The sequence below is a fragment of the Dermacentor silvarum genome, chromosome 2, assembly GCF_013339745.2.
Source record: "Dermacentor silvarum isolate Dsil-2018 chromosome 2, BIME_Dsil_1.4, whole genome shotgun sequence".
Classification (NCBI taxonomy): domain Eukaryota; kingdom Metazoa; phylum Arthropoda; class Arachnida; order Ixodida; family Ixodidae; genus Dermacentor; species Dermacentor silvarum.
In genome coordinates, this window is record NC_051155.1 from 217452236 (window position 1) to 217476670 (window position 24435).

General features: G+C 46.3%; 1 protein-coding gene across 1 annotated transcript in view; it reads left to right on the plus strand.

Annotated features, from left to right (window-relative positions):
* The window catches only part of LOC119442650 (dual oxidase 2), a 58351-nt gene extending 33916 nt beyond the window's left edge, over positions 1-24435 (plus strand). Inside the window, exons 12-30 of the mRNA XM_037707606.2 lie at positions 1214-1392; positions 2119-2240; positions 3237-3449; positions 4830-4943; positions 7288-7496; positions 8739-8924; positions 9739-9961; positions 10617-10710; positions 11645-11820; positions 12170-12257; positions 14165-14418; positions 15012-15242; positions 15316-15409; positions 15531-15580; positions 16579-16860; positions 18769-18998; positions 20498-20818; positions 22465-22593; positions 24146-24435. Coding sequence (XP_037563534.1) covers positions 1214-1392; positions 2119-2240; positions 3237-3449; positions 4830-4943; positions 7288-7496; positions 8739-8924; positions 9739-9961; positions 10617-10710; positions 11645-11820; positions 12170-12257; positions 14165-14418; positions 15012-15242; positions 15316-15409; positions 15531-15580; positions 16579-16860; positions 18769-18998; positions 20498-20818; positions 22465-22593; positions 24146-24268 — 3318 coding nt within the window. The 3' untranslated portion in view covers positions 24269-24435. The remainder of the gene's footprint in view (positions 1-1213; positions 1393-2118; positions 2241-3236; positions 3450-4829; positions 4944-7287; positions 7497-8738; positions 8925-9738; positions 9962-10616; positions 10711-11644; positions 11821-12169; positions 12258-14164; positions 14419-15011; positions 15243-15315; positions 15410-15530; positions 15581-16578; positions 16861-18768; positions 18999-20497; positions 20819-22464; positions 22594-24145) is intronic.

Sequence of the window (24435 nt, forward strand, 5' to 3'; positions counted from 1 at the left end):
TTGTCACAGGCGTCATGCATGCTGGTGCATTAAAAAAAAAAAAAAAAAAAAACGCAGCACCGCCTCCGTGGCCTTGCGCATAGCAGACGCACGAGGCCACGGGCCCAAGATTTCCTCCTCTGTAAAAGGCCTGTCGTCTAAATGCCCCAAAGCTGTCTGAAGGGCACTTCCCTCATCTTCGTATTTGGGCCAGTCACATAGGAAATGGTTGGTGGTTTCCTGAACACCACATGTGCTGCAATTGACACTGTCCGCCATTCCAATTAGGAGCGAGTAGGCGTTTGTAAAAGAAACTCCTATTCGCAGGCGGCACAGTAACGTTTCTTCCCGTCTGGTAAAACCCGGTAAGAGTTGTAAATTCATGTGGGTCCATGGCATACGTTACGTATACGGTACGCACATACCAAGGAAATGACATGAACCGACAGACACAATTCGTGTTCAATACTCGTCTCTAGAAACGAAAGGAAAAGAGAATCTTCGGAGGAGATGAAGATTGGGTTTGTTCGTACACGTGGTTGAATGTCTTCAATGAACCTATTAAGAAAAAAAAATGGTAAACGGGCGTCACGGCTAGTTCACAGATAGCGTGGTCGTCCGCCCGTTTTCTTCTAGTCAGTAGTGGCATGTTTTCGCTCCTTCTGGTCATTAAAAATGTTGGGCTTTCTTCACCGCTTCCATGCACTCTCCGTTCATTAATATATCAGATTTGTCTCATTTCTATGTTATGGTCATTCTATTTGATCTCCTTCACTCTCAGCCTTGGGTATTGAAATCGTGGCTTCCTTCTCCCCGCGTCGTGCCCTCTTATAGACTCACCGTGTTTTCTCCCTTGTCACCAGAGTTAATGGTCACTGCGTTCTCTTCTAATATAGAGATTGTCACGTAGTAGTGACGGTGAGTAATACAGCAGCGAAACAGTGAATGAGGAAACTAACTTTTCCAGTCACGCAGGCGCGTCTTGCGCCGCATGACGTTTGTTAGCCGGGGAAAGCGGTCACCGAAGAAAGATAAGCAAGTACACGTGTCAATATCTTCTAATTACACGGGAAAACCATCACAGTATTTCGTCGTGAATCTTCGCTGCAATGCTTCGTGATTTTTTTTTTTTTTTTTTTTTTTTTTTTTTTTTTTTTTACACCCGTTACTCGGATTCAGCCAATATACTCTCCTTCTGCGGTAATGTATCCACTCTCAAACCGGATCGACGCAGTTGTTCGACGAGGTGCTTCCCGACCTGTACGGCAACTCGACGGAGAACGTGGACATGTGGGTCGGAGGCCTGCTGGAGACGAGCGACCGGCCGGGCCCGCTGTTCCAGACCATCATCCGCGACCAGTTCCGCAGGATCCGAGACGGGGACCGCTTCTGGTTCGAGAACAACGGCACAGGGTACATGACCGCACGACCGCTTTCTCCTGCGCTGGGGCAGCAACCACACGCGCACGCCTTTCACGCGCCTGCGCGCACCTGCGTTATTGTGGCCGGAGTAGACTGTGCATCCAGACGGGCCTTGCTAGTGTTTTATATGGTGCTTTCGTATAGAGCAGGCAAGAAACTTGCAGGCGCAGTGAATATTTGCGGATGGCATTATAACCGTTTGGAATTTGTCCGTAAGACATAACCTCTTTCTGGTGAAGTTGTCGTTGCTGTTCGTGGTTGCGCACACCATTTACGGGGGATCGGCCACTCAGAAGGTGGTAGTGGTTGGGTAAAGAACTGAACAGTTATATTAAAGCCAATATTAGCAGAAAGAGAGGCAAGCGCTCTTAATAAGCAGTCAGCGTCTCGTTTGAAGAACAGGTTTATAAATTGGGGAAGTGACTCCAACACTTATAATTTTACTGACCCTTAAAGTTGATTTAATATTGCTGCATTTTGAAAGAGAGGTTCGGAATGAGGGAAGTTAAGACTCCTTCACTCATTGATAAGGAAGAAAGCAGTCGTGTTGTCTGCTTATTCTTCGTTTGCTATGCCGCGAAGGTTGGAAAGACCCGTCAAAATGACCATGATGTCAATATGCTTCCAATCACCGCGGTCGCGTGTGTTTTCTTCGCTAAGAAAGAATGCGCGTGCATTTCTTCGATATTAACTGTTACTGTTTTCTTTTTTTTTCAGTTTCTTTTCGCAGGAGATGATCAACAAGATCAAGGAGCTGCGAATATACGACGTAATCCTGACGGCTACAAACATATCTGCTGGAGATATTCAGCTCAACCCGTTCCGCCTGCCTTCTAATGGTGACTGGCATCTATATATGTCTTGAACGTATAAATCTATTTTTAAAAGAAATGCCTCTAAACGCTTCATTCTGCGATGCGCACATTCCAAGAGCTACAGCGAAAGAGTGTGCTAGGATGTACTTAAACGTAGAAAAAGGTATGAAGGTTACAAGCAATAAGACACTAAATACCACCCTTAACGATTTCGATTTGGTATGGTTGCCATCAATCACCATCAATGATTATCAAAATAATTACGCGATTTAAAATATTCATGCAGAAGTGAACATTCTGGAAACAGGGTACGCCTCACCTGTAGCATGAAAAAAGAAATATCGATGAGGAAATGGTAATTTTCTTTTGTTCTTATTGCTATGAGTGGCAATGAAGAACATCGACATGAGATGCGTTGCCTACATGCCCAATATGATCAAGTCGATCGCAATGCGCACACATGTAATATACAACCACTCGTTGGCATATGCATTCTGTGCTATGACCACAAATATACATGTACGACTATCATCGGACAGAAGTATCGTGAAATCGCACCAGTTGGAATTTTCCTTAGCAAACGTAACTAGGGCATGCATACCAATGAAGTCGCACAACGCGAACCGTGAAGGCCACTGTCGCGGTCTGCGTGGCGGCCGCCATGGTATGCTGGCGTGTAGAAAGAGACGTTTCGTAGCTGGATGCCATTTTTATTTCATGTCGACTACTGCAACCGACAGAAATGAGGGGGCATTAGGTGCAGCTTCACTGAGCTCCGGCCACGTATTGCTCACGAGGCTTTATAACGGGCATGCTTTTGCCGAGTTGTCCTGCGCCATCGGCAACATTACGCTATAGCGTAATAAACATTACAGCGTACATTATAACTTTAATAGCTTATTTTTAATCGTCGTCGAAAGTGGACTACAGCGATGCACCAATCGAGACTTGGACTCGTCTACGGCACATATCGCAGCTCAAGTGTATTAAGAATACCTCCGTGCTTCTGTACATACGCAGTCAACGGAGGATTGGCGACACAGTGCATGGACCAGCTGACGGTGAAGTACAGCTGCACCACAATAAACAACGTCACGACTACGTGCCACGCGCTGCCGCCGCTCAACAGCTCGCGGGTGGAGAGCTGCACGCAGCTGAAGACGTTCGACTACTTCAGCGAGAGCGAAATCTCCTACGCGCTTACCTTCCTCGGCCTCGCTCTCTTCGTTGTCGGTGAGTTATTACACGCCAGAAACTCAGCGAGATTTCCTGTATACCCACGAAGCCCAACGTCAGTGTGTATTTGTCCTGCATCCACGATAGACATGTAAGTCCTATCCATGGCCCACTGAACAACCACACAATTTTCCATTTCACTCAGTTTTCCATCATGCATTACAGATTAAATACGACATAAAGACGTGCCGACGTTTTTTCTGCTTATGTACCTGCCTAACGCGTCATGCCAGTGGCTCTTTTCCGACTAAGTTTAAGAAGTTTGTCAATTATGTTGCTGTATTACCAGTCGTGCGTTCCCTTTAGTAAAGGACCTTATTGTACCATGAAACTTCAAGCGGGAAACAATTAAGCAAGAATATAGTCCCTGTATAAAGTATGCAGAGCTGCATGTTTTCTTTCATCTCTTGATGAAAAAAAGCTAGAAAGAAAAAAGAAGGAAAATGACCCCTCTGACCTGTACGCGTCTCACAGGTAAATTGACAGCGACAGCTGGGCCGCTTGTACACCGACTCTGAGCGCCATTCAGAACACGCCCAACAGGCGTTAATTGATGCAGAATGACGCAGAATGACACTTCACGTGGCAAGTTCTCTCATCTGTATGAAAACTTAGGTGGTCATTATCTGCATGTGCTAAAGACCGTGCCTGTTGAATAAAGGACACCTGTACCCAAAACCCATCAGTACGCAAACTAATCACAGTGGAGTAAATAAAAGGTAAAAGTTGCTAGAGCGTATTTAAAGATACACGGTTCACTAACTGTATTTTTGGTCCTCATATAGCCAGTATGAGACCCCTCCCCCGATACGGATCGCGGTGTAAATTCCTTGTGGTCCTCTTGCAGTTTTATCTTGGACATGTTCAAGTTGACTAGTCAAGAGCACATAACAGCTGTCATTACGGAAGTGCCGAATCGAACGCCTCACTGTTTGTCAAGATGCGCGCTTACGTCATTTGCAAGAGAGAATACGCCACTTATGACCACAGTGCGAACGCCGTAATAAGATGAAGCATTGTCGCGGGTTGTCCTGGTTTAAATACAAGAGCAGTAGCGTGTTGGATGAGCTGGTTGGTACATTACGGAACTTAAAGGAAATGGCGCTAAAGACAGACTGTGTTTGTCTCCTCTCGTCACCGTCCTGTATTTTAACGCCATTTCCTTCAAGTACAAGAGAAACGCACGAGTGCTATCTTCAGCTATACCTGAACAGAATTTACATCCAGCTCCTCCGTAATTAGTGTCCTTATACCATCCCAAGCACAAAGTGCGAAAGCTAACCAAGCCTAACCCAAATTACCTTAATTTTTAGGTTAAGTATACTTAGTTAACTGTATGTTTCACTGCGAAATTGGCATGCGTTCTTGCGATTCCAGGCTGCGTGCTGCTCCTGCTTTTCCTGGCGGACAGAAGGAGGCGCCTGGTGGCCGAGGAGCGTAAGAAGCTCAACAGGCGTCGCTCGCGTTCCGGATCCAAGGATACCACCATCTGTGAGTATGCACCAGCATTGTGAAATCAAGGACCCGATAGCGCATTCCGATATCCAGGAGGCCACGGTGTGCGGTGTTTGGTCATTCGGGTACTGCATGACACGATCAGGCTGCACGCATTTCGCACGTCGCAGTTTGCGTTTTTTCGCCTGTGTGTCCGTGTGTAATGTTCGGCATAAAATGAAACGTGCATAATTCAGAATTGACAGCAACACGCTCCTGTGTTGCCACATCGATCAAAGTATACTTTACAATGGCGTGATGCAGGTTCGCTCTTCAAGTAGTGAAACTGTGCCACATTTCGGTCGAGGGTTCAGGTTCAGAATAACATAACGCAGGGAATAACTTACGAGCGCTATTTGCGATCCCGTATCGGGGACCTATCGCGTGTTTCCTTTTTTAACAGCGGAGCTGTTTAAACCGGCCGTAAGCCCATGACGCGTAAACAGAAAATGTGGGCCGATCCTGGCGGTAGGGCAGAAAGGGTCCAAGCGCAATGGCACATACCCTGCGAAGAAGCGAAGCTGAGCCTGGCTAAGTCTAGCTAAGCATGGTTGGGACTACTTAAGCATAGACAGTCATCGATAACCAATCGATAGCCAATCAATAGCTAATCGATAATCGATCAATAATCAAATAATTCCGGAAAATGCTGGGGTTGACTTAGTAGTGCCACGGCCGCTGGATAAAAAAAGGCCTTTTTTATCCAGCGGCCGTGGTAGTGCTTAGCCTAGCCCAAATACGTGGCCAGTACCTTGCGATGACCAATGCCAATCGATAATCGATCAATAATCAATAAATTCCGGAAAATGCTGGGGATGACTTGTTAGTACTTAGCCTGGCCCAAATACGTGGCAAATACCTTGCGATAGCCAATCAATAGCCAATCAATAGCTCATCGATAATCGACAAATAATCAATAAATTCTGGAAAATGCTAGGGATGACTTGGTAGTGCTTAGCCTAGCCCAAAAGCCAGGACTAGCTAGGTGCCCATCAGCTCCGCTATCTCTTTAGCATTGCGCCTCCAGTGCAAGCTACGCTATTTTTTTAATTTTTTTTTCGTTACTGAAATGTTCACTAACAAACTAATCTCCTCGCAGCCATACATTCTCATTCATTCACTCGCTCACTCTCGCCTTCACACATCCAGCTACACAACTCATTCTCGAACTTACTCTCACTCACGCCCTCATTGACCTTTTCGCTCATTCAATCATTCAATTGTTCAGTGCTCTCCATCATTCACTGTATCATTCACTACCTCAATTCTCTCGTTCACTCGTTCGCTTATTCACTTTCATTCAATTAATCAGTCACTCACTCTCTTCCTGACTGACTGACTCACTTCTTCACTCATTCACTTGTTCGCTCGCTTACATATTCAATCACGTATTCATGTCTTCATTTGCTTGTTTACTTATTCAATTACATATATTTTCCCATATTTATGTTTTTTTTCCAATAGGCTTTCGTTGGCTATTACTGTATTCATTGTGCAAGTGTCTCAGCGTTTCCTTACATCCATGATTGATACTCGTTTTGTATATTCCATCGTTTTCTTGAATCGTTTGTTATGTCGGGCTGAACAGTTATGTGCAGATTGTACCAAGTGTCTTGTCGCGCTTATTACCCTGCTCATCGATTCAAGCGTGTCGACGCTAAGTTCTCGTCATTGTGTGCGTGTGTGGGTGCTTTAATTGGTTCATTTCTTCTTTTTAGTTTCTGTATGCTCATTTGCCAATCAAATGTTTGGGAAAACAAATGACGAAAGTTGCCAACATTTCCAATATCAAAATAAATAAATAAATCGCTCACTCGCTAACTCTCTCATTAATTGAGTCGCTCGCTCACTCACTCACTTACTTCACTCACTCACTCATTCACTCACTCACTTGTTCACTCATTCACTTCACTGACTAACTTACTTCACTTCACCTCCCTCACTCATTCATTCAATCACTCACTCACTCACTCACTTACTTCACTCACTCACTCACTCACTTCACTCACTCACTTACTTCACTCACTCACTCACTCACTCACTCACTCAATCACTTACTACACTCACTCACTCATTCACTCACTCACTTCTTCACTCATTCACTTCACTGACTAACTTACTTCTGTTCACCTCCCTCACTCATTCATTCAATCACTCACTCACTCACTCACTCACTCACTCACTCACTCACTCACTCACTCACTCACTCACTCACTCACTCACTCACTCACTCACTCACTCACTCACTCACTCACTCACTCACTCACTCACTCACTCACTCACTCACTCACTTCACTTCACTTCACTTCACTTCACTTCACTTCACTCACTCACTGCGCAGTGCGAGAGTGGCAGGGTCCCCGCCAGGGCTACCGGAGCGTGGTGGCGCGCCTGATGGCTGAGAAACGAAGCCTAGTGATGAGCAACGCGACCAGCGGGGCACCCTTGCGCAGCATCGACTTCAGCAAGGTCCAGTCGGTCGTTATCCAAGTGGCGTCGTCCAAACGCCGCCACTTCTTCATGCTCAGACTGCCAAAGGAATACGATCTGGTACGCGCGCATTGTATCACGCACTTGCACATTCCTCTTTTCTGTCTTTGAACAACACCGTACGCTTGGAGGATTGCTCGTGAGCACGGCATATCGTGATCAACAGTTCTATTGTCTTCGTGCTGTTGAATTTCTTTTTCCTATTCCTTCTTTCTCACGGATGATCCGCGCGTTGCAGGCGCCGCAAAAGATGGATACAAAAATAAAACCCGAACAGGCCAGCTTTAAATACAAACCGGGAAAACGGTTCGTGTCAACCGTTTAATTTTGATCAAATAGAGTTCCGCAGACACACGGTGATTTGCATGGAGAGTGGTGTTGCTGCTTTGAAACATGCACGTACTATTTTCACACTATTTGCGGATTGATGATGATGACATGCTCGTCTGCTGCTGATGATAGCGGTTGCATTGGCTTCCGGCACCTGTAACATTGGGCGAATAACAGAACTTTTTAAATCATTAGGAACTTCATTTTGATAGCAGATTATTTCAGAGACATTGGCGTGGCAGGAAATATTTCGTATTATTATTATTATTATTATTATTATTATTATTATTATTATTATTATTATTATTATTATTATTATTATTATTATTATTACTGTTGTTGTTGTTGTTGTTGTTGTTGTTGTTGTTGTTGTTGTTGTTGTTGTTGTTGTTGTTGTTGTGTTGTTGTTGTTGTTGTTGTTGTTGTTGTTGTTGTTGTTGTTGTTACTATTATTAGAATGTTTGCGTGCATAAAACAATTCCAGAAAAGAAAAAGAGAGCTAGCTATCAGCTGCCATCAGGAGGGTCACAACGCCTGCCGACTCTAGAAGAGAAAAGATATATAGAAAACGAGAAGTATGTGAAGAACAGGAGAGTAAAGGAGGGGGCATGGTGAGTTAAGTAAGAAGAGAGAATAAGAAAAAAAAGGAGAGGGGGAAACAACACAAAAATAACAAATGCATGTATGTCACGCACTCATCCGGCTGCAGAGAGCTGCTCTCACCACAGAATTGTCGCGTTGTAACTTTTTTTAAGGCGAGCCGCAAGTAATAAGAAAAAAAATGGAAATAATTAATTCATGGAGTCAGCTCATGATTCGGGCTCTCTATGCTAAGTTCATTAAAGCGTACACCCATTTCAGCTATTGTACCCTGCTCATTACTTGTGCTCACGCAGCGTGAGCAGCAGAAGTATATTGCATCCAACTGCTTAGCTCACTTCAAGCCTTCGCCACAACATTACGGCCGTGCAGGTGCTCAAGTTTGACGCCCTCGACGAGATGGAATCGTTCGTGGCACGAGTCGAGGAGTTCCTGGGCAACATCGGCGTGGGGCGCGAAAGACGACAGTTGGAAGAGAGCGTTCTGCTTCGAGACGCCATCACCCTCGAGCACCGAAAGAAGCAGCTCGACAAGTTCTTCCGGGTCGTCTTCGCTCAGGTGCGCGCAAAGGAGACAAATATGCGGACTTTTCCAGCGATGAGTGCTTCCTTCGCCCCACTCGCATCTGTGATGATGCTGCTGCTGATGATTGTGGTCCCGTAGCCTGCTTGTTTTAATCAGGTTTTAGCTAGCTAGCCTATCGCTATCTAGCTTGTCACCGGTACCGTAAGGAGCCGAACGCGGAACATCATGGGCGTGCGCAGAGAGTTCCGTTAGTGAGGGGAGGTGGAGTAAACGACCCACAAGGTGTTGATTGTTGCGCAGTCGTGTATGTGTAGACTTCATTTCGGAACGTTCCTTAGCACAAAAACACGCAATAAGTTACATCTTTCTAGAAACAGAGAAGAACTTCCGCGAAAAACGGGCATCGTACTTTTCACGGCAGTAGGAATTAACAACTCGCGATGATAACAAAGATTGGTAACATAAGAAAAGATTCTATACTGCTTCCACATCCTGTCCTCAAATATTTGAAGCGTGAACCTGCGTTGTTTTGACCACTTCTCAATGACGGAAGCATAGCTTGTACGTAGCACAATTCTCGGTTCAACAAAAGCCATAATCAACCGTCGAAGAGACTCCCAGAACAGGGTCTGAGTATGTCAGGGCAAGACAAGAGCACCGGAAAAAATAAGAATGAGTTGCGCGACGCTTCAGCCACTTAGCGATACCTGTGACGAACGCCAACGTCATTTCGAGTGCGGGGAAGACACCATAACAACTGCTACGGTCAGTAAATATCGAGCGGCGCTATAGAAACGCACGACTATCTTAACGAAATACTTGTGGCGGCCGTGCGCGCGATACGCAGGCGTTCGGCATCGAGCACGACCAGCAGGAAATCCTGCAGCTGGATGCAGCCCAGGCACGGGACATCGTCAACCTGGAGCTGACGCAAACCGAGTTCGCCGCCGCCCTCTCCATGCACCCGGACTCGACGTTCGTCCAGCAGATGTTCGCTTTGGTCGACTTCGACAACAACGGCTACATATCCTTCAGGGAGTTCCTCGACATGATCGTCATCTTCGCCAAAGGTATACAATCATAAGTATTACCTTTATGTCAGTGCTTTGTTGACCCTAATCCTGTGGAATCCCTGGAGTTTTACAGATCGACGGTTAATATTCTGCTCACGCTCCGGTGAGTCGGAGCGGTGGTGGTGGTGCTGTAGGATCCTCAATGTACGGTGCAGAGCACATTTACAGTCGCACGTGATGCGGCCTCATTTTTTGGGGCAACAGACTCACATGCACTGACACCAATGTGCTTTAGCGAATGTGGCAAACACTGGTGTCACATTCCTCTCAGGTATCGCCAAGTGCTTCAAGCGTCGCATACTTGCTTTTATTTTTCCGGTGCTCATTTTATGTAAGCTTGACTGTCGGCAAGTCTTTAAACAGTGCCAGAACAAGAAATGCCGTTAAAGGCAACGTTTCGAAGAGGACTTGTCTTCGTCACTGCAGCAAGGCAGTTGCTGACAGTTGCTGTCCGGACGAAGACATCTTTCTAGCTTGGGTCAGTTGGCGCCTGCATCTTGTACGCTGTGCTTGCCAACACAAATTGCGCATGACACCAACTGCTGATGATGATGGCTACGAGAGTGGCGGTTCGTCACCGACTCTCCTTGGTATGCTAACACCTATCCGAAACCAATTTACGTGATGAATGCATCCCGTTTCCTCTTTCCAGGATCTGCGGAGGACAAGACTAAGCTCATGTTCGACATGTACGACATCGACCACTCCGGAAAGCTATCGCGCGACGAGTTCGCGAACATGATCAAGTAAGTGTCATAGCAAGCACAGTGCAGAACCTTAATTGTTTTTCTTATGTCTTCGGTCGCATGCCACATACTCCCAAAGGAGTTTGGGCACACAGGAGATGAACACAAGTAACAAATGAACGAAAGAAATGTATTAACAGTCTCAAAACAATGGTGTAGAACTTGCAAGAAAATGGGACTTGTAGCAAAATTAAGTTACAGTTCTGTGTTATGGCCTAAAATTAGTGCTTGGATTCACAGCTCCTTCTTTCAAACAAAACGTTGCTGATATATATATATATATATATATATATATATATATATATATATATATATATATATATATATATATATATACTTAGGCAGCACGATTGCCAACCGCATCGCGTGACGCAGAAGCTCGAGCTTAGAGATTGTGCTCGATATATTACAAAGGAGGTTTATTTGACGAAAGGCCGATGACGGGTCGAGCGTTTCACCGAGCACAATCTCTAAGCTCGAGCTTCTGCGTCACGCGATGCTGTTGGCAATCCTGCTGCCTAAGTCCAGGCGTTCTTCTTCATTACAATATATATATATATATATATATATATATATATATATATATATATATATATATATATATATGTGTGTGTGTGTGTGTGTGTGTGTGTGTGTGTGTGTGTGTGTGTGTGTGTGTGTGTGTGTGTGTGTGTGTGTGTGTGTGTGTGTGTGTGTGTGTGTGTGTGTGTGTGTGTGTGTGTGTGTGTTCTCCATCGAGGGAGTATGAATTATCCTTCCTCCTGACAACAACCTACTTACTTATCGTAGTCGGGAGTGTGACGCCAAAAATTCTTTGCTTGAGAACATATGCTTTTATACCTCTCGAACGTTCTATTTGCATTCGCAGAATTTCAGTTTATAATGAGGAGATCCTATAACTAAACCTGACTATACTCATTTTGTCTCCGAACAGATCACTGCTGGAGCTGGCCAACCAAAGTTTGTCGCAGGAAAAGCTGCACGAACTGATCAGCTCCATGTTTAGAGAAGCGGGATTGGAGAAGAAGCAGACCATCACGCTGGAAGACTTCCAGAAGCTGCTGTCCAGCCACAAGGACCAGCTCGGTTATACACAGCTTAACTTTGATGGTATGTATTCTGTACAAATAATATACGTATAGCTATTTTGAAGAATGGTGGCACGGCACTAGATTTCTAAAACCATTGCTGTGCTCAGGGATACAGACGGGGAAAAGTAACCTACCGCGACTAGTGCCAGAGGCAAGAGCTGTCACGCCTATACTTATGACGCCCCGACGTTCCTTTGGCGGACTGCTTTAGACATGTACAGATGTCCCAGATAGAAGTAAAAATGGCTGCGGCTATGCCTATACTGTGACAGCACATAAATGGTACTCTCAACTTGCGGCGTTTTTTTCTACTTAGACGCCTAAGTAGAAAGTAAAGCGCAACTGTCTACATTCTTTTTCCCCCACAGTGTCTACCTTCAAAGGGGCACCTCCACCGTCGATGAACAGAAACAGCGTTGTCTACCGCGCCCAGAACACTCTCGTCCGGGCTTACAGGTAAACGACCTTTGTCTCCCTGAGAGCTCCTTGGCATGGCAAACATTAAGCCAATGCCTTAAACGACACGAATCCTGTGTTCTCTTGTAACGACTGTTGTGGCAAGCTTCATCTTCCTGCGAGGGCATCAGAAGAATGATTGTGTTACTTAAGAGAAGTTACGTGCGCTCGCATAATAAAAAAGACCGGCCTCTAACCTTATCTCTTCAAACAAGCCCTCCCTACCCCCCACCCTATAGTAGAACGCACTAAAACTATTCCTCAGTCATTGCATGCAAGTTGAATAACTCTCTGCCACGAGGCGGAACCAACAGTGTTACCGGGAATCTACAGTGCTGTAGACCAACTGTAACGGCGTCCCGCTAAACTCTGGAACGTACAGATTTTTCGTTCAGTAGGGACGCCCTGGCACTTTTTGCCAGAAGATGTAAGGACTCCTGCTATCATTATTTATCAAAATGCGTGCTCCATCTGCTGCCTGTAGAATATTCCTCGTAAAACATATTGTCAGTGTTTCATTTGCAGGCACTCAAGGCTTTTGTAAACATCATACTTGGTATTGCAAGATTTGCACACTCCGATTGTCGGCCTTTACAACGCGCTAGAAACGAGAGAGAGGGAGAGATAGAGAACATTTATCTGAACCATCGAGGTCGTTGCTCTTGTGGTCGAGTGGGTGGTGTCCTCATTGCAGGACTTCACTGGCAATGGCGATAGGATATACCTTTTAGACGTACCCTGGCTGTAGGTAAACGTCATAATTAAGTTCAATAAGACGTCAACTGTGTCCTCCGTTTAAGAAATGTCAATGACGCCAAGAAAGTTTCGTTCTGCTTTATTTGCGCAGGAACCTCTCGTGACGTACGTAGAGACTCCCGGGATTTCTTGAGAGATCTAGCTGTGGTTATATTCATTAGAGATGGCAACAGTAATGTAGATCCTTTTTCTTTATTTTTCATTTTTTAAAATTTGTTTGGGGTTGCCACGCGGTATAACGTCAGAATGAAATTAAATGTAGGCATATAGGCCCGTTTCATCAATATGGTGGTTGGCTTTGGGGTTTAATGAACAAGAGAGGGAGATAAAAGGAAGGCAGGGATGTTAACCAGTCGAGAGTCCGACTGGCTACCCAATGCTGGGGGAAGGGATAAGGGGAATAGAAAGAAGGAAGAAAAAGAGAAAGAGAGGTGGGGGTTAGAGAGATGTGCACGGACAGCACTAGAGTCAAAGGAGCTCGCACAAGCCAGACGCAGAAAGCATGACACAAAAGTGTCTTCACTGCCTTCTGAGCCGATGATCGGTGGGGATGGTGCTCTAGTATTGTCTGTTCACTCAGAAGACGATCATCTAGTTTCCTCAATGCGTTGGATGAAAAAATATTGCTGAAGCGGAATGGATACAAATGGTAAACTCGGCGGTAATGCAGTTCACTCAACGTGAAAGCTGGGGAAGTGCGGAGCAGTGATTCGCCGGTGTTTCCCTTGTGTTTCCCTTGTGTTTATCGTGTTTTATTCTGTGTGTATCTTGTGTTTAGCAATCCACCATCCGTTATGACACCTGTGCTAAGGCGCGACTGGTGGGAAACTGCCACGCACACAGAGCCAAAGCTTTGCTGATGATAGAAGCGATTTTACACATTTATGATAAATAATGCGATTAATGTTTGTATATTGCTGTCTTAAATTATTCTGAATCATGTTGGTTTATTTTTAACCGGCTTTGATCAATTCTGCACTTGTTTTGACCCTGTTTTGAGCACTTGTTTTTGAGCGCGATCACGTGGTATAGACGCCGACAGCCCGGGCCCCTAAAGTGCTCCGCGCTTAAAATGCTTTTCATTCGCTTAAGCGCTTGTAATCGCCAGCGCGGTGCGTCCAAGTCTGTGCCCGCCACCTTTCTCGTGCCAGTTACTTTGGCGGCAAGAGTGACGCACCCACGGCCGCTGCCGCGCTGGCAGCCGAGGCAACGGGCAAGTCGACTCGGAGCCGGCTGAACGTGCAGCCGCTGGCGCTGCCCCGCAAGGCCAACTACGAGCAAGAATCGGCCTTGTCCCGCTACGTCGTCGCAGTGGGCAAGTTCGGCGAGAACCACCGACTCGAGATCTTCTGGCTCACCCTGTACACTCTCGTGCTGTTCGCTATCTTCAGCGAGCGAGCCTACTGTGAGTCAATTGATATTTACACCTAAAGGCTACTAGCGGGCTGTGCCGCGCTATACGTCTTAGTGAGGGTCCATCAGTTTGTTTTGATGACCCAGGTTTATGTAGTGTGTTACGAACTAGCTACGACCGCTGTGGTCAGACCTTGAACGTACGATCCCATTCTCAACAGCAGATCCCTATGCAGGGCCCCATGTAGAGCGCTAACAGCAAAGCCACCATGATGGGTCCTTACTGTGCGCGTGGCTACACAATGGCCGATATACCACATCAGGATTCGTTGTCTCTAACGCTCGGGGTGACCAACAGTCCCATAATTTAATGATGCCCATACATAATGCTTGCTCAGCTGCCTTCTTAAATCTGTTCGATTGTAGGCTATGCTGTCATCTATCTCAGCAGATCAAGAAGTTGGCCCGCGTGTTTCAAATGCTTCCAGCTCTACAAGTCATTTCCCTTCCGTTTGATATCTTCTGTAGAGAAATGCGGCTGCGCTTGAAAGCAGCTGTCTGCGGTTGGGTGGTCAGAATGGCCAGCTTGTGTGCAACATCGTGCATACATATGCGCTTGACTTAGTGTGGTGTCGCGTGGCGCAGATTACTCGGTGGAGCGTGAGCACGGCGGCCTACGGCAGATCGCCGGATACGGCGTCACCATAACTCGTGGCGCGGCGAGCGCCCAGATGTTCACCTACTCGACGCTGCTGCTGACCATGTGCCGGAACAGCATCACCTTCCTGCGCGACACCTTCCTGCACCAATACGTGCCCTTCGACTCGGCCATTCCCATGCATCTGTACATAGCCATCTGGGCCGGCATCTTCTCAGGTCAGTATAAACATCATATACCCTCATACATTAACACTTTCCGATAATCATCGCCTATGACCTATGATTTCAGTTATCCACAGCGTGGGGCACGCCCTAAACTTCTACCACATCTCCACACAGACTGCAGATGACCTGACATGCCTCTTCAGAGAATATTACCATGCGTGAGTGCCACTAATCCGATTGGTTTTCTAGGAATCCAGCCTTGTAACGGCTTTCTACGGGCATGACATTTTGTGTTTGTGTTATGGGAGGGCCTTGAAAACTGCTTCGACTCATTCGCAGGACGGACGAGCTACCGAAGTTCCACTACTGGTGTTTCGCCACCATGACAGGTAAGGAAATGCATTCTGCGTTTTAAAAATTTGTAAGCATAGAGACTGTGCCAGTTAAATGAGTAAATAGGTCCAGTGCACATACGGTCAGCTTTACACTACGTATATAAGTAGTAAAAATCTGCATGGTTACAAAAGTCATTACAAGGCAAATACAGGCGATGGCTTATATTTCCTGGATGACAATGAGGATCAGGTAAAAACATGTCTTCATAATAAACAGAGCTCGCTGCTGCATCACTTACGCCACCCTAGAAGCCTTAGCTGCTAGCATGCTATCAAAATTGGGGCACGAAATTAGCACCTATGGAATGAGGCTACATTTTTTCAGCCCGAATAAAATCTAAATGATAACACACTTACATATGTATTGTATCAGGCATGCCAGTGTTACCATAAGTGATAAATGGAATTGCTGGATGGTCGCATACAACATTTAGGTGACGGTAAACCTGCAGCTTCGGAAGCACGTACTGCGGATGTGAAAGTGAATGGACGCATAAATAATATAAACAAAAAAAACACAGTCATACCTGGTACCCGTCACTGGAACGCGAACCATCATTTAACATGCTGAACTGCTGAGCTCAAGGTCACAGGTTCAATCCCGGTTGCAGCGACCGCATTTTGATGGGGGCGGAATGCAAAAGCGCTCGTTTACTTTGTATTGAGAGTCCATTAAAGAAACCCAGGAGGCAAAAATTATTCCGGAGTCCCCCACTATGGCGTGCCTCATAATCAGATCACGGCTTCGACGCGTAAAACCCCAGAATATAAATTTAACATGCTTTGAATAATCGGCTGCGTTCCCGCAATTTTTTTTGTTGTTGTATTGCAGGTTTAGCCTGTTTCTACCTCATAATACTTATGTTCATAATTCAACATGATTATACTTGTATCGCTTGTGTATATTTTACTAACGTATCTCTATAAGTCATCTAATACCCTTTTAATGGGGATACTTAGGGTGACAAAATGAAATCAATTGAATATCGCAGGACTGACGGGGGTGTTCCTGCTGATGCTGCTGTCAGTGATGTACGTGTTCGCCACGCCGTTCGCGCGGCGCCACGTGTTCAACGCCTTCTGGAACACGCACAACCTGTACCCGGCCTTCTACATCCTCATGGTGCTCCACGGCCTCGGGCGCCTGGTGCAGCCGCCGCTGTTCTACTATTTCTTCCTGGGACCCCTGGTGCTCTACGTCCTCGACCGGCTGGTCTCGCTCAGTCGCAAGAAGGTCGAGATCTCGGTCATCCGCGCCGAACACTTGCCGTCCGGTAAGCACGGTGCTGCCTGTTGTGTTCATTAGAGAGTTTTAGATTAGGGGGACACAAGCGATGGGGCCCCCTAGCGCTCGGGGCCACGGCACTGCGCATGCGCAGACCACCCTGCACTCATGCGCAGTACCGTGGCCCCAAACGCTAGGGGGCCCTAACGCTTGCGTCCCCTAGCGTCCCCCTGGACGCTAGGGGACGGACGTGGGCTCTAAGTACAGGAAACACTAAAGGATGCTGGTAGAAGTCATAGTCATGAGCATAATTCAGCAAAAATGACGACTCAGCGAAAAAAGATTAACGCTTAGAAACCACCGGAATAGGTTCGGACTTGGGCACCAAGCGAAGGAATCACTAAAGGATGCTGGTAGAAGTCATAGTCATGACCAAGACTGAGCAAAAATGACAATGACTCAGCGAAAAAAGATTACCACTCAAAAGCAACTGAAATGGGTTCTGACGTGGGTACTAAGTGAAGGAAAGGTTGAAGGTCGAAGTCGTAGTCATGAGCATGACTGAGGCTTTCGCCTTAAGGTATCTTATGTGTAGCTAAAGGGACTCCTGAGGACTCATGGCATGAATGTCATGACATGCGTGTCATGTAGGTCATGAAAGAGCCGCCTACGTCTTGGTGCTCTCATGGTCGTTTCGTTAACTTGGTAGGCTCCCCGCACATTGCTTCGCATAACATCGATTCCCACAGGGCGTGGGATCTGCCAGCTTTTCTTGGCACGTGTGCTGCTCACGCAGGAGAAGCCCACAGACCAGTTTCTTCTATGCGCTTTTTGTTTGCGATATTTCAATTGAATTAGTGACTCTAGCCGAGTTCAGGAAGTCGGATCACATTTCTGAATTACATTTATGGACTTCCCTAATAATCACCAAAACGCTGAACTCGCCTTCATCGCTGTGCGTCCCTTTTCTACGTCATCGTCATCCCTCATCACGTCTTTACGTCCCCCTCCCCCTGTGCAGAGTAGCAGGCTAGAGCGCGCAAGCTCAGGCCGACCTTTCAGCCTTCCTTCAAACAAACTCTTTCTTTCTCTCCCGCCTCGTCGTTGTTTCTTGCAGGAAAATGAACTCCGCGTCTCTGAAAACCCAATAACCCTCCGCGCGAACGCGCCGAGCGTGCGGCCTCAATAGCGGGACAGCACGACGGCGGCGGCAACGGCGGAGAATGGGCCTCGAGCGTCCACAAAAATGATACCGCAATAAAAAAAAAAAAACACAGTTCTGGACGACAGTCAGGTCCTTTCTTTGATATACCTACGTTCTCAGTGTACTTCCGGCAAACATTCAAACGTGAACAAGTCTATAACGACTAATATGCGTTGCCGTGTTGCCTGCACTTATGACAGTGGCTAGATTAACTCCCGTATTCAGAAATGCGGCTTAATTTGAAGCCCGATCTATATGACGCCCTGCGTACGTGCCCAAGACACTCATTGAGTTTCCTTCGGCTCGTTCACGTCAGGCGTTATTTCGACCAAGTCAAGCAAGTTAAGGCGCATTTCTGAATACGGGTTGGTAAGGATCGAAAATGTACATTTGGGACTGCACCGCGCTTATAAATTGAAAGCGATTGCACGTCGCCCTCCCACGAAATTGCGGGTAAAAGGCGTTGCGATGAGCTTCGATCTTGCTGTTCGCTTTTCAATTTACGCTGACACTACATGTCTTTCCTGCCATTGTTCTATTCATACAGCAAATGTTTGAGCAGAGACTTGCCATCCTTTCCCTGCAAACAATGTTTTTTTTTTTTTTTTTTGCGTCTGTTACAAAACAAAACTCATGTCCGAGCCACTTAGTCAATCTTGAAGCGAATCAAACTTTGGACTCTTTTCTATGACCTCTTTTGCTATTGATAACTTGCCCTTCAATGACACCTTGACCCCACGTCTCTGAATGCAGATGTCACCATGCTGCTGATGAAGCGTCCACCCAACTTCGAGTACCGCAGCGGCCAGTGGGTGCGCATCGCCAGCTTGGGCCTCAACGGCTCGGAGTACCACCCGTTCACCCTCTCCTCGGCGCCGCATGAGGACAACCTGAGCGTGCACATAAGAGCGCTGGGACCGTGGACCATCAACCTGCGCAAGATCTACGACCCCAGCAACTTACCGGACAAGGGCTACCCCAAGGTATGCATACCAGCGGCGTCAGATGAACAACCCTTTCGAGATACTGAGACGGATGACCGGTGATCAGTATTACGAAGTGGCTGCGCTGATTACAGGAAAGAAAAATGAGGTTTCCCACTCTTGAAAGGAGTCAACATCAACACCAACATGTGCAGCCCCGTTTCATCGGCGAAACAAGTGGCAAATTAATTTTGCGGCTTCGAATTGAAGCCAAGACGGCATCTAACGGCGTGCCACAAACCGTACGAGGGAGGGTAAAAGTACAGGCGCGGTCGAAGTTCAAGGGTTGCGGATACTGCGAAAATGTTCAATATCAGTCCAGTTTTAGTTTGCAGCCATTCAAATGGTACAACACTATGTTGGTCGCGTACACTGTAGTACACGTATAGCACATTTGAAATTCAAGATGCGTGCTTAGACTTGGGAAATATTTTACTTTATCTCAGATGCCGCATTCCGTAAAACATCGGACCCTGCGTGTGCGTACTAACGACGCACAGCTGGACATTGCATAGACATGCAATCCTTATTGTGCGAGAAGCGATGAAAGATCTTAGGGCAGTAATTTTTTACTGGCATCTTGTTCAGCTGATGAGTGGTTTGGTTTTTCCACCCAACAGAATGGTTGAATCGTGCAAGAAAACACGTTTGTGATGATCGAGGCTTTCGCGTCCTCGTGAATGACTGAGAGAAACGGCAGTTTGTCCCAGTACAGCAAAAATTTACCACGACGAACTTCGATATAGCGAATTTTGCCCCATATAAGTCATAAATATATGAACGTTGTCGATATAAAACTTGCATGCCGCAGTCTAAACGCGAATGCTTTCAAGCATTGGTTGCCTCGCACTTCAGAAAAATGGTGAAGCTGGTTGATGGCTTTCACGACTGTTTGGGAAAATGGAGAGCGCAAGCTTTCCCTTCAACAACAGCACGCTATGCCTCGTGCCTGTTTTTCACAAGAAGATCACGCGATCGTACGTACGCGCAGTACATGATAGAAGTACATTTTACTAAATTCCATACTCTTTTTTTGAAACTCTTGGATGTTCTGGAAGTCAGAGCCTATCCTAAATTTCTAATAATGTACACTATTTTAAGCTGATTTTGGTGAGACTAGTTTTGTTTGCTCAACAGCAATGGAGAATACGTTCGCCGTCTAAAGTGGCTACTTGGCCCCGGCGGTGTCATTGTTTCATGTGCTTTGTAATTTCTATGTTTTTCTCCCCAATTGTGCCCAACATAAACGTTTGACTCAGATTCACACACGTGACTTCGCGGGGCTGATATTGTTGTTCTGCTAACAGTCTAGATGTAGCCGCTATTGATAGGCGAATCGAATAATGCGCAGCTTTTAACGGTGCTAACTGTACAAAGGCCTGGGGAACAGAAATGACGTCAGTGGATACGTCATGCGGATACGACCGCCGACCATAGAAAACCGCGGTAACGTCATACGAATACCGGATACGCTGTGTGAGTAAGGCCATCGACCGCAGCTTTACCTGGACGGTCCGTTCGGCGGAGGCCACCAGGACTGGTTCCGCTTCGAGGTGTCCGTGCTCGTGGGTGGAGGCATCGGCGTCACACCGTTCGCCTCCATCCTCAAGGACATCGCTCAGCGGGCCTCGAGTCGCGCGGGGGGCCGCGTGGCTTGCAAGAAGGTCTACTTCATCTGGGTCACGCGCACCCAGAAACACTTCGAGTGGATGACCGACATCATCCGCCAGGTCGAGGAGCGAGACGCCAAGGACTTCGTCAGCGTGCACATCTTCATCACGCAGTTCTACCACAAGTTCGACCTCAGGACCACCATGCTGGTAAGCCACCTAACGCGTTCATTCGGATCAACGCGAAAGCGTACATGACGGCCAAGTGTATCGCTCCTCCTAGCACTCAGTGCACTTTGCTGAATGGCGTTCAACAAGTCCTCAGCTTAAGTTTGATCGTATATTTACTTAATTTATCTATTTAGTATACAACACGCACACGTATACAGAGAGAATAGGGGCTTTGTATATGCAGTCGAACGCCTTGTACAGCAAAGAATTGGTTATTTCCCAGCCGAGTAATCATTCATACGTATTGTGAAAGCATCTACAACGAAGACCACAACAACAAGTTTGCCTGGGCGACGAAGATATTTAAGGGTCCCGGACGGCTGATTCGTTGCTTCACAACTAATTCCACATAGCCGTGCATCCATTGCCCTCTGCAGACGTCACCGATGTGCACGCGCTCTGCGCTGGCGATATCGACAGCGCTAGCGACGCACTTGACGTCAGAAGTAGTCCTGCTGCACTGATCTAAGAATCAATCGAACAGCTCATACGCTGCCTGGAAAATACGCATCAGCGGATGCAACGGTTGACGAATACGTCGCAGTCGATGACGACGTGATGGTGTAATCGCAACCGAGGACTGACAACGTTTTCAAAGCCATCTTGGGCGGAAAGAACGCGAATGTAAACGAAAGCAACAGTTATGAAGCTCCTGTGAGTGAACCAACAATTTTAACGTCAAGGGAGGCACTAGCGGCATTCGACGATCTTTGCTTATTTTGCGCAATTCCTGCGTTTCGCCGTGGAGCATGCTGTGAACCTCGGTGCAGTAAGGTTGGCTGCAACTACGCGTTCTGTCACACAAAGCGGCAAAAAAAAAAAAAAAAAAAGGATAGAAATCGCTACTTATTTGACTAAGTCTTTCTTTCTTTGTTCATGTTAAATCAAGGTTTTCTCTTGTTGAACGCGCTTAGCCTGCTGTGTTGTGAACGGTACGGTGAGCAACAACGAAGTGAGCTACATAACGACGGATTTTGAAGACCCCGAGCACCTCGTTATAAATACAGTTGAGTGCAGTACTAAAAATACAAAATACCAAGAGCGATATAACAAGGCAGTAGAGTATCACAGAAAGCCGACTGGAAGTTGTTACATTTCTGGGAGGGCGCGCCGGAAGACAGGGGCAGAAGTTTATTCCTATCCTGGTAAGTCTTGTGTCCTGGAAGCGCTAGTCGGACAATAGTTCAATTACCACTGCTCTTTTGGAAGGCTTTTGTTTCATGCATGCGGACAGCAGCACGGGACATTTAGACACTACACGTTATAGGGACGCTTGGGGTGATTATTTTTGTGTTTATTGACGCAACGAATATGAAAGTTTTATGAAGGCAACCCATTTCTGTGCCGAGGTGATTACGAAAAAATCAGTCATCTTCCGAGGCAACCTCAATGCAAGTAGGAGAATGCCGTGAATGTCTGCTGGTACTTGGCATTGAGGAGTGGCTCTCTCAACGGATCTGCATTATAGAAGGTCATGGGTAAATATCAATCACGTGTAGTTTTTTTTGTTTTGTTTTTTTAGACGAATAAATGTTCTTCTTTCGTGCTCTTAAAACTCGGACCAACTAGCGAACTATAGAAGCATTTAGTTACGAGTGTGCTTCTTCGTTTTCACTCCCTTTCAGTACATTTGCGAGCGGCACTTCCAGAGGATATCGAACCGGAGCCTGTTCACCGGGCTGAGGGCGATCACCCACTTTGGAAGGCCCGACTTCTCTGGCTTCCTAGACTCACTACAGGTGGAGCACCCTACGGTGAGTCTACAAACTGAACACCCGTTTCCGTACAGCTGTCTGACAGTGTCCAACAGTAGCCTACGCGATTGTGCTAGGTTGGTAAAAAAAAAAAAAAAAAAGTGTTGGTTGCTTGTTGGGGTTTAACATACCAAAGCAACACGATTGCTATGAAATAACCCGTAAGGGAAAGGGGGGGGTGGGGGGTCTACGGTTTAATTTGGCCACCTGGAGTTCTTTAACGTATACCGAATGCATGATACTCGAGCGTCTTCTACAACATGACCTAATTGGAATGCGGCCGACGCGGTTGGGAATCAAAACCGCGATTTCGTTCCCAGTAGCAGGGCGCTCTCGCAGAGCCACCGTAGCCCGTGAAAAACGATAAAGCATTGCGTCGCAACCTCCTCTATAGAAAAATTCGATCGAAATTTCGACGGTAAAAATAATCGATAGAAATCGAATTTACCGAGTGTGTGAATACGAGGAACCAGGGCGTGTTCCTGCTTAAGAAAATCGAAGCAACTCACAGCTTCGCGCTGCCTCTATAGGTTATTATAGAGTCATGAGGTTTCTGTGTTAGACAGAAGCCCCACATAAACTACATTCTCAGACTTGAAAAAGAAAGTAAGAAAATAAAGTGCAGGATTTTCCCTATAGCCTTTATTTGTTACATGTTTTTTTTTTTTTTTTTGAATTGAGGGAATGAAGTTTACCTACGGCTTTTATCTAACACAGAACCCTCATGACTCTGATAATCTAAAGAGGCAGCGCGAAGCTGTGAGTTGCTTCAACTGCCTGAAGTCAAAGCTTTGCCCTGTACCGGAAGTCCGACACCGTATAGCGAAGTATAAACATACATGTATACAGGGTGTTTGAGCGAGCACTTTAGAAAATTTTTAAAGGTTACCTGTGGCAGATAGCACAATTCTAGTTGATGCGCTGGTCTACGCGAAGAGGCGGGCATTACTTGCACAAAAAATTGAAATGCATAATCGACTAAAAAATAAAATTCACTAATTAAGTTTTCAACGAATTACCTTATGGCTTATAGTGCAATTTACAAATTCTAGTCGTGGAGTTCGCAAGGCGAATGAATTCACTTGGAACGAATTCTCAGAATGGCAACAGCTTCGAGATATTAATTCCCGAACCTTGCGGAGAAATGCATTGGCGTTCTACTAACTTTCTTAAAACGTCGCTGTGAATTGAAGCACAAAAGTAACTGGAGCGCCAATGCATTTCCACAAAGTTCAGAAATTAATATCTCGAAACTGGTGTCATCCTGAGAATTCATTTCAAGTGGGTCCGCCTTGAGAGTTCCACGGCTACAATTTGTAAATTGCAATGTGGGCCATCAGGTAATTAGTTAAAATCTTAGAGATTTTTTGTTAATCAGTCGATTAAGCATTTAAATTTTTTGTGCAAGAAATGTCCGCCTCATCGAGTAGACCAGCGCATGAACTAGAATTGTGCTATCTACCACCAGAAACCTTTGAAAATTTTAAAGTGTCATTTTCAAATGTCTTTAAAGCCTCTCTCACCCCCATTGTCTGTCTCACTCTCTCTGTAGGTCTCACGGTTCGGCGTCTTCAGCTGCGGGCCGTTCCCCATGACGCGCAGCGTCCAGACAGCGTGCGACGAGTTGAACAGAAAGGAAGGCGCCCTTTTCGACCACCACTACGAGAACTTTTAAGAGGGTCACTGGGTGCTTTGCGCAGCTCACTGCGCAATGGACGAGCCTTTCGCACCGGCAAAAGTGCCGCGGCAGTATTGCGCAAAACTAAGCCAAATAAAGTCGTTCCTATCGTTGATCACAATAATTAAAGCTTGTTTCAAACGCTTTTAGCATTGCCTCTCAAC